Source organism: Sciurus vulgaris (assembly GCF_902686455.1).
Source record: "Sciurus vulgaris genome assembly, chromosome: 3".
In the NCBI taxonomy this organism is placed as follows: Eukaryota; Metazoa; Chordata; class Mammalia; order Rodentia; family Sciuridae; genus Sciurus; species Sciurus vulgaris.
In genome coordinates, this window is record NC_136463.1 from 19836878 (window position 1) to 19846912 (window position 10035).

Here is a 10035-nt window from a genome sequence, read left to right on the forward strand (position 1 = left end):
TCTTAAGTCATTCTACCTTGTCTACTCTGTTGTTTGGCCTTGGCCTGAAGAGATGAAAAGAAGAATCGAGGCTGGGCGTGGTGGTGCACACCGTAATCCCAGCAATTTGAGAGATAGGCAGGAGGATCTCGAGTTCAAAGCCAGCCTCAGCAACTTAAGGAGGTCCTGTCTCAAAATAAAATATTAAAAGGGCTGGGGATGTGGCTCAGAGCTAAGCATCCCTGGGTTCAATCCCTGGTACCAAAAAAAAAAAGAAGAAGAAGAAGAAGAAGAAGAAGAAAATGGAGTTCTACATGGTGAATTGAAGAGTTTTTAGAAGGATATTAGAGTTACACATTCTTCATCTTCTTCCCCCCTTTGTTTCCTGACATGCTTTCTTTGTTTTTATACAGTTAAGGTTATTTATAGTTTTTATAATTACTTAATGCATACATTTTGGGCAACACAATAGTACTACTTCTTGGGAAACCCTTTTGGGGCAGGAAATATGATATTGACATATATATATATATATATATACACGAAGTTTACGAAATCAACGTACCCCCAAAGCAGTTTGTATTTTCAGTTCATAGATCCTGTGGGTATTTGGGGAGTGAATGACTGAACGATGTCTGCTGCCCGTTAACTTTCTTTGAAGTTTGATCTGTTGTCACTACACTCTGTTCTCATGTACGCAGTTGGCGAATAGTGGGGCATCGTCTTCCACTCATCCCTTAGAAATTGAAGATGGGAACATTGTTGGACACAAAGGCTACATGTAGATTTCTTGCTCCATACTGCCTCTTTCCTTGCAGGATGAGGAGCAGCAGGAGATGGCCGCCTCTGCCGCCTTCATTGACCAGCATTACGGGCACCTGATGGATGCTGTGCTGGTGAAGGAAGATCTGCAGGGTGCTTGCAGCCAGCTCAAGGTGCTCTTAGAGAAGCTGAGCAAGGACACTCACTGGGTACCTGTTAGTTGGGTCAGGTAACTTTATCCCAGAACATCCAGACTGGAGGGGACCTCGAAGACCAGATGGTCCAGCTTCCCTCACTTTACCATCAAGGAATGTCGAGTGCAGAGAGGGGCAGAATTTTCCACAGACGCCATCATCGAGAAGAGTAGAAATGGGAAGTCTTGTCTGTTGTTGGCTTTTGTCTGTCGTTTTTCACTTGCACCCCTTTAGCTCATGAGTTAAAAGGGGCATGTCACAAAACCACACATATCATTCATTAAAGTATCGCAGGCAAGTGGACCTTGATTCTTTGTACCAAAGTTAAGTAGCCACTGTCTTTTGGTGGTGGTGGTGGTGGTGGTGAATTTATGTAGTACTGATTTACAGCAATGTTTAAGCTTTATAAACAGTGACACCGAATTTATCCAGCTGTGTTGGAAGCTTAAGATGTTGTATCCAAGGGGATTTTCCATGTAGCTGAAATTCCCCTGGCTTCCAACTCCAAACTTGTCTGGTAATAGAAAAATTGGTTCCCTGCCTTTTTAAATAGTGAGCTTTTTCTGGAAGGCTGAGGCACACTTAACCGTCCACGTGAATCACTGTATTATTCTGTAAAGCAGTAGTGCCTTTAGGGACTCTTGAGGAATGGAAGGCTGCTTGTCCCCTTTCTGAATACCCTCATGCTCCTAAAACTGAGTCCTTGCTTTGTTATTTGGTCTATTGCATCAGTTCTCTCTCTTGTTATCGATATTGGCCTTGGTTAGCTGTCCTCACCTTCAGATTATTAGGGCTCCTGTTGTTCTAGATCATAGGGAACCAGATGACCCCTTCCTCCCATCAAAACTGTGTCTAAGCCATGATGAATCAGTTCTGCCAAAATAAAAGTATATAGACTCAGAACATGGGCCTGATGGGGTTGTCTCTGAGCAAAAGTGGCTAATGTCACAGGGATTGTGATCCATGTTAGCTGCTCAGAGGAACAGTCGATGTATGTGTTTTTTCTGTGTTGAGTGCAATGCTAAGATCTTTACCTACACCACTTTCAAAAATACACCAAGCCAGTGAGATGGGATTCTTATCATTTCATTTTATAATTGAGATAAAATGAGGCTTAGAAAGCTTAGCCAGGTATGGTGGTGCACGCCTGTAATCCCCGTAACTCAGGTGGCTGAGATAGGAGGATCCTGAGTTCAAAGCCAGCCTCAGCACCTTAGCAAGACCCTGTCTCTAAATAAAATACAAAAAGATCTGGGGATGTGGGGATGCGGCTTAGTGATTAGGCACCCCTGTGTTCAACCCCTGGACCAAAAAAAGAAGGAAAGTTTAAATAATGTACCCAAGCTTACACAACATTTACAGAAATGTCACAACTGTGCCATTCTTCATGGCTTTTATTCATGAAGAGATAGAAAAGGCCAGGTCCCAGGTGAAGCACCAGTGAGAGGGTCTGCTGCCCATTTAGAAACTTCCATTTTACCTTCTTGCACAAGGACTCTATGCTACTCGCTAGCTCACTACCCTGGCAGACCCAACTACCAGGATCACATTCTTCTGAACTTTCTAGCAAAAGGATGGCGACCACCTTGCACTTACAGAGTATTGAATTCTTACCAAGTAAAATTGGTCTTAAGCTATTCCACAGAGAACCAGGCATGGGAAGGTAGCTGCCCCATGAGGGGTACATGCAAAGTTGTTAGGCAGAAGACCAAAAGTCTTCTTCTAATCCAAATCTACTTCCAGATGGGTGTGGTGGTGCACACCTGTAATCCCAGTGATTTGGGAGGCTGAGTTAGGAGGATGGCAAGCCTCAGCAATTTAGCAAGGCCCTGTTTCAAAATTAAAAAAAAAAAAATTGCGGGGGCAGTGCAGGGGACCCTGGGGATGTGACTCAGTGGCAAGTATCCCCAGGTTCAACCCCTAGTACAAAAAAAAAAAAAAAAAAAAAGTCTACTCCCAGGCAAAAAAAAAATATGTAGATAAAAATAACTTTTGAACACCCCGTGGGGAGTGCACCAGGGTGGAGACCCTGTGAAGTCTCACCTGGGTGATTTGTCCTCCAAAGTTGGACTCCAGTGATCGGGCACCAGATCATGATGTTTTCTGCATTTCATACTACTCAACAGACATTTTCTGCTTCTTACCCCATGTTTTTACCCAATTCTGAGATGAAATGTGGTGATTCTCTTTACATATTATAAGCAAGGTGTTAAAGTGTGCTTGCTTTATTTCCTGTTGCGGTAGCTGCTCCACCCCCAAGACAAGCTGGTCTACAGCTGTTTGCCACCAGATCTGTGGGAGTAGAAAGAATAGGGCCCCAAGGATGGAGGTCATTTGGAAGTCATGTTCTTGCTGTCTGTAAAAGGCAGAAAAGTGTTTTTTTTTTTTTTTTTTTTTTTTTTTAATGCACCTGTTTAAAATATATACTGGTGTGATACATGTAAATGCAATTCCAAGTTCCATCCCAACTAGCAGTATGTTTGTTCTGAGCCCCTGGGGAAAATGTTTGCAGAAGTTCATCACTCTGGGCTGCCACACCAATAAATCTCATTGAAACTCCTCAAGATGCATCTTTTGTTTCCTTGGGCCTTTAAACACAGGTATGTCCTCTGCCTGTTTCTACAGCCAGAGGGACTGTGAACTCTCCACGAATATTCTAGGTCGGGGAAGTTAAGTGGGTGGTATATAGGCTGTCACTCATTCCTGCACCCGTAGCAGACACTACTCATCGATCACAGCACTCTCCTATCAAATCTAGGCCCTGCCTTTGGATCTTTCAGGACACAGTGTTCACTATCAATCGAACAGAATTAGCAAGTGAGTTCATCTTGCTTGCCAACCTTGATGCAGTGATGAGTAGCCTTTCCTCCACCCACTCCACTCCATGCAGGAGATGGGTTTAAGAAAGTTACAACCATCTGTCATTCACACATGGGGCTCAGACGTGAGCAAATTTGCCAGTGGTGCTTTAGCCACTGTATGTTCAAATATGTACATGCTTTAAAGCATGTGGACAATCATATTGAGCATCTACTTATCAGGTGTCACTTCATTTGTACCACCAGTCACAGTATCATACATTCAAACAATGATAGGTCTTGCCGATTTATTTAATAACTTAAGATTTCAGCATATGCATGAAGCTCATTTTAAAATCAGATAGTTAGGCTGGGTGTGGTGGTGCACGCCTGTCATGTCTGCTCCAGCAATGTGTGAGACTGAGGAAGGAGGATCACAAGTTCAAGGCCAGCCTCAGCAACTTTGTGAGACCCTAAGCAACTAAGCAAGACTTTGTCTCAAAATAAAAATAAATAAATAAATAAAAAGCACTGGTGGTGTAGCTCAGTGGTTAAGCACCCCTGGGTTCAATTCCTGTTACCAAAAAAAAAAAAAAAAAAAAAAAAATTGCAATAGGAAACTAGGCAAAGGGAAGCTATCGAGGCTTGAAAGAAGTACCACACATTTATCAAGTTCTGAAAACAACTATCAATCTTTTTTTTCCCCCTTGTAATGGGAATTGAACCCAGGGCCTCACACATACCAGACAAGTGCTCTGCCACTGACTATATCCCCAGCCCTTAATTGTCACTCTAGAGTTCTGTATTTGGTGGTAACTCTCCTTCTGGAATGAACGGAAATAAAGACATTATTGAAAGAAGGGAAAAACAATTTCCCTAAAAGTAGCTCTCCAAACAAATATAGTATCAGAGGAAGGCTGGGACCCTCCGAAAGGAAAAAAATGACAAAACATAAGGAAACCGTACACTATCATTCACCTCTTGAGTTTCTTTACCTGTTGAAGCAAAATAACATCATTGTCTGATGTAGTACTCAATGCTTGTGGGGGAATTAAGATAATTATATTTTAAAAGTGAGAAAGTGTTATGGTTTAGGTATAAGATGTCCCCAAGAAGCTCATGTGTGAGACAATGCAAAAATGGTCAGAAGCAAACACTCAGAATGATTGCTTTACCCTCATCAGTGAATTAATCCATTGATATGGATCAACTGTGTGGTAACTACAGGTAGGTAAAGATGAAGGGGTCACTGGGGGGTTATATTATGTCCCTGGTGAGCAGAGCTCTCGTGCTGCTTCCTGGTTGCCATGTCTGGAGCTGCTTTCCTCTGCTATGCCCTTGCACTATGATATTCTGCCTGACTTCAGCCCCAGAGCTAAGTAGTTGACCGACCATGGACTGAACCTCTGAAACCATGAGCCAAAATAAACTTTTTCTCTGCTGCGTTGTCCTTGACAGGTATGTCGATCAAAGTGATGCAAAAGCTGACTAAAACAGGAGGACAAAAGGATCAATTAAAAGGCTGTGGGCCAGTGTGGTGGCACATATCTGTAATTCCAGCTACTCAGGAGGCTGAGGCAGGAGGAGCACAAGTTTGAGGCCAGTTCGGGTAACCTAGTGAGACCCCATCTTAGAATAAAAATAAAAAGGGATGGAGCTGTGTCTCAGTGGTTAATGCTTGCTGAGCATGAACGTGGGGCCATGGGTTCAATCCCCAATGCCACACACATACACACACACACACACACACACACGCACACACACACACTTACAAAAAAAAAAATCAGTAGATAAGAAAACAACTCAATGATGTGCTGTCTACAAGTGTATACTTCTTTAAATGTGATGACACAGACTGAAAGTAAAAATATAATAATCTATCATGCAAACATAAATTTTAAAAAGCAATAGTGCTGTATTACTCTCAGAGTCAGATTCAAAGAAAGGAAATTACTAGAGACAAAGAGGGACATTAAATAATGATAAGAGAATCAATCCGCCAAGAAGATATAGCAATCCTAAATGTGTATGTACTAAACACCAGGGCTTCAGAATAGATGAAGCACAACCTGATAGGGCTGAAAGGAAAATTAACCAAAGCCACAATTATTGCTGGGGATTTCAACACCACACTTTCAACAATTGATAGAACTACCAGATAGAAAATTATCAGGATCTAAAAGAACTGAACCACAGCATTCAACAGAGTTCATGGACACTCTACCAATAATGGCACAAAACACATTCTCTTTTTCTGTAGGTGGACAGAGTACTTTTATTTTATTTTATTTGGTGGTGGTGGGGATTGAACCCAGGGCCTTGTGCATGCTGGGCAAGCCCTCTACCAACTGAGCTACATACCCAGCCCCCTGTTATTATTTTTTTTATGTGGTGCTGAGGCTAGAACTCGGTGCCTCACATGTACTAGGCAAGCGCTCTACCACTGAGCTACAGCTACAACTCTCTTTTAAATGCCCATGCAATATACACCTAGATAGATGGTGTCCTGGGTCATAAGACAACTGTAACAAACTCAAAAGAATTGAAATAATAGAATTGTTCTCTGCATATAGTTGTTCTCTGGAATCAAACTAAAAATCAATATTAGCAAGGACAACAGGAAAACCTCTGAATGAAACTGTACCCAAAGGAACTCCAACTGAGCAGTTCATGGAAATTTCCTAGAGGATGGAAGCTCTCAAATGTTGAAAATGAACAGGTGTCCAAGCAAAGAGGAAGAGCTGTGGATTTCCAGCCAGAGGGAACAGCATAAAAATTAATGGGAAGAGAAAAATCACAAGCCTCCTGTTAGCTGAAAAAGGCAAGGAGCAAAGAGTTACAGGGTTACAGAAGTCTGTCATTTTGTGGCAGTCTAGCATCTGAACCTCCTAATTTGGGGTAAACTTCCTGTCTTCTCCTGGTGAGAGGCAGAGCCCATGTCTCAAAGTGGAGAAACAAAAAACAAACAAAAAAACACCATGTATCACCTTCTCAGACTCCCTTGCAGCTAAGGAGTGGGCAGAGGATCTATTTACACCAATCAGATACACCTTCTCTGAAACAGAATCGGGGCTAGTGACAGAATGTCAGGGACAATGATGACTTTTTTTTTTTTTTTTAGTTGTCAATGGACCTTTAATTTTATTTACATGTGGTGCTGAGGGTGGAACACAGGGCCTCACACATGCCAGGCAAGCACTCTACCACTTGAGCCACAACCCAACCCAATGATGACTTTTTAAAGGTAGCAGTAGCAGTTCAGCAAGTTCTAGTTCTAGGGGCAGCAAAGCAAGCCGCAGCACCTGCACACCAGGCCTTTAATATGGTCTCTTAATGTGTAGCTTAAAATGTGGTTCTGTGGTTTTCTAGAAAATGCTACTAATGAATTATTATTATTACTATTATTTTGCATAGGGTTAAATCCAGGGATATTTAACCACTGAGCCACATTCCAGGACCTTTTTATTTTTTATTTTGAGACAGGGTCTTGCTAAGTTACTGAGACTGGTAACTCAGTAGGCAGGAGGTTACAATCCTCCTGCCTCAGCCTCCAGAGCTGCTAGGATTACAGGCGTGCGCCATCATGCCAGGCTGAATCTATATTCTTTTAATAAACTACTTCACTACTTATATCAACATTTGACATTTATTCATTGAAATTAAGAATTCCTATTAGTAGAGTCTGCAAAGAGAGGGACAAGATCACAGAGTGCCTTGTATGTCATAATTAAGGTGATGTCCCATTATGGAAGAATGGTAAATCACTGGAAGTAGCAAGCTAGAGAGTGATATGGATGTATTTTTGCATTAATAATACTAGTCATAAATCACAAGTGCCTGGCCAGGCATGGTAGTGCATGCCTATTATTCCAGCTACTCAGGAGACTGAGGCAGGAGGATTGCAAATTTGAGGCCAGCCTCAGCAACTTACCAACACCCTGTCTCAAAATAAAGTAAAAAGGGTACTCACTTTGGCAGCACATATACTAAAATTGGAAGACTACAAAGGAGATTAGCATGGCCCCCTTTGCAAGGATAACATTCAAATTCATGAATTGTTCCATATTAAAAAAATTAAGTAAGTAAGAAGGGCTGGGACTATAGCTTAGTTGCAGAGGTCCTCTGGGTTCAACCCCCAGTACCTACAAAATAAATGCAAAAAAATCCTAATAAATCATCAGTGCTTGAAATATGGAAGGCAGCACATATAGAGATTGAGAAGTAGGCCTTGTCAATTTAAGCTATGCCTGGGGTTGGGGGTGGTGATAAAAGGGTAAAGACCCCCCAGAATGTCTAGAAGAATGGTTGTTCCTCAAACTGAGATCAATTTGAACCAGTTAATAATATATACTACCTTGATTTTTTCTTTAACCTTTATATTTTGAAATAATAGATTTGTATGCATGTAAAAAATATTATGGAGAGATCCTGTGAACTCCTTACCCAGTTCCCCGCTGAGGTGGTACAGTGCAAAACTAGTATGATGTCACACCAGGATATTGACTTTGATACAGTCAAGACACAGAAGGCTTTCATCATTGATAAATTGGACATCATAAAGATAAAAATATTTCACTCTGTGAAAGACCCTGTTAAGAGGCTTTTTCACTGACTGGGAGAAAATATGTGCAAACCACATATCTAGCAAAGGATTTGGATCTAGAATATGTAAATAACTCTCAGAATTCAATATTTAAAAAATGAGCAAAAGACATGGGTAGACACAGACATTTTTCCAAAGAGGATATACAGATGGCAAATAAGCACAGGAAAGATGTTCAACTTCATTAACCATCAAAGAAATGCAAATTAAAGCCATATGAGATGTCACTACACACATATCAGAATGGCTAAAATTTAAAAAAGATAATATCAAATGTTGCTAAGGATGTAGAGAAACTGGATCACTCATTCATTGCTGGTGAGAATGTAAGATGGTGTGTAGCCACTCTGGAACATGGTTTTGTAGGCTCATTTTAAAACTAAAAACAGACTAACCATATGACCCAGCAATTGCACTCTTGGGTACTTATCCCAGAGAAATCCAAACCTATTTTCATGCAGAAACGTGTGCACAGGTCTTCATAATAGCTTTATTCATAATATTTTTTAAAAACCTAGAAACTACTCAAATGTCTTTCAGTGGTCATATGGTTACAAATGTGACACATCCATAGCGTGGAATACTACTTATCTATAAGAACAAGTGATCGATGCATACAACGTGGATGAACCTTGAGGAAATTATAATGGACCAAACTAATCTTAAAAGAAGGACACAGCCAGGAATGGTGGTGCATGCCTGTAAGCCCAGCAGCTCAGGAAGCCAAAGTAGGAAGATTGCAAGTTCAAGGCCAGCTTGGGCAATTTAGCAAGACTCTGTCTCAAACTAAAATAAAAAAAAAGGCTGGGCCTTGGAAATATAGTTCAGTTGGTAGAGTGCTTGCCTGTCAAGCACAAGGCCCTGGGTTCAATCCCCAGCACCACAAAAAAAAAAAAAAGGCTTGGGGTGTAGTTCATTGGTGAGACCTTCTGGGTCTAATTCCCAGTACCAAAAATAAAACAACAACAAAAACAACAACCAGAACCAGTAAGGACATATACTGTGCAATCCCACTTATGTAACACTTACGAAATAATGTATTTATAGAGATGGAAAACAGATCAGTGATAGAGTTAAGTATCTTGACTGGTTGTGGTTACACAAAGCTACACATGACAAAACTGCAGAGGGCTACACACACACACAAATGAATGCACTGTATAACTGATGAAATCTGCGTTTGCTCTAGGAATTGTACCAATGACACTTCCTTGGTTTTGATAGTGTACTGTACAGTTTTGTTTTGGTGCTGGCAATGGAACCCAGGCCCTCATATATACTAAGCAAGTGCTCCACCACTGAGCCACGCCCCGGCCCTGTACTATAGTTCTGCAAGATGCTAAAAATTGGGGGAGCCTGGGTGAAGGTGCATATTTGTTAGTAACTATCTGTGAGTCTCATTAATTCAAAGTAGAAAGTTTTAAAAATCAGGCTCATAAGCCAGGCTCAGAAAGAAATACTACATGTTCTCACTCATGAGGAAGCTAAAAAGGTTGATATCAGAAAAACAGTAGAACAGCAGTCACCAGGGGCTTGGAGGAGGGGACAGAGACGATTTGGTTAACGGGTACAAAACCACAGTCAAGGGGATGAAGTTGTAGTGTTCTATACCACAGTAGGGTGACAATAGTTAATTTATTTCAAAATAGCTAGAGCCCCAGGTGTGGTGGCACATGCCTGTAACCCCAGCAGCTCAGGA

At 41.4% G+C, this 10035-nt stretch overlaps 1 protein-coding gene across 4 annotated transcripts in view; it reads left to right on the forward strand.

Moving 5' to 3' along the window:
• MPP3 (MAGUK p55 scaffold protein 3) overlaps positions 1 to 2306 on the forward strand; it is a 28143-nt gene extending 25837 nt beyond the window's left edge. For all 4 annotated transcript variants that reach the window (XM_079135394.1, XM_079135397.1, XM_079135396.1 and 1 more), the window contains one exon: positions 798 to 2306. In XM_079135394.1, coding sequence (XP_078991520.1) covers positions 798 to 974 — 177 coding nt within the window. In that variant the 3' untranslated portion in view covers positions 975 to 2306. The remainder of the gene's footprint in view (positions 1 to 797) is intronic.
• The last annotated feature ends 7729 nt before the right edge of the window (positions 2307 to 10035 follow it).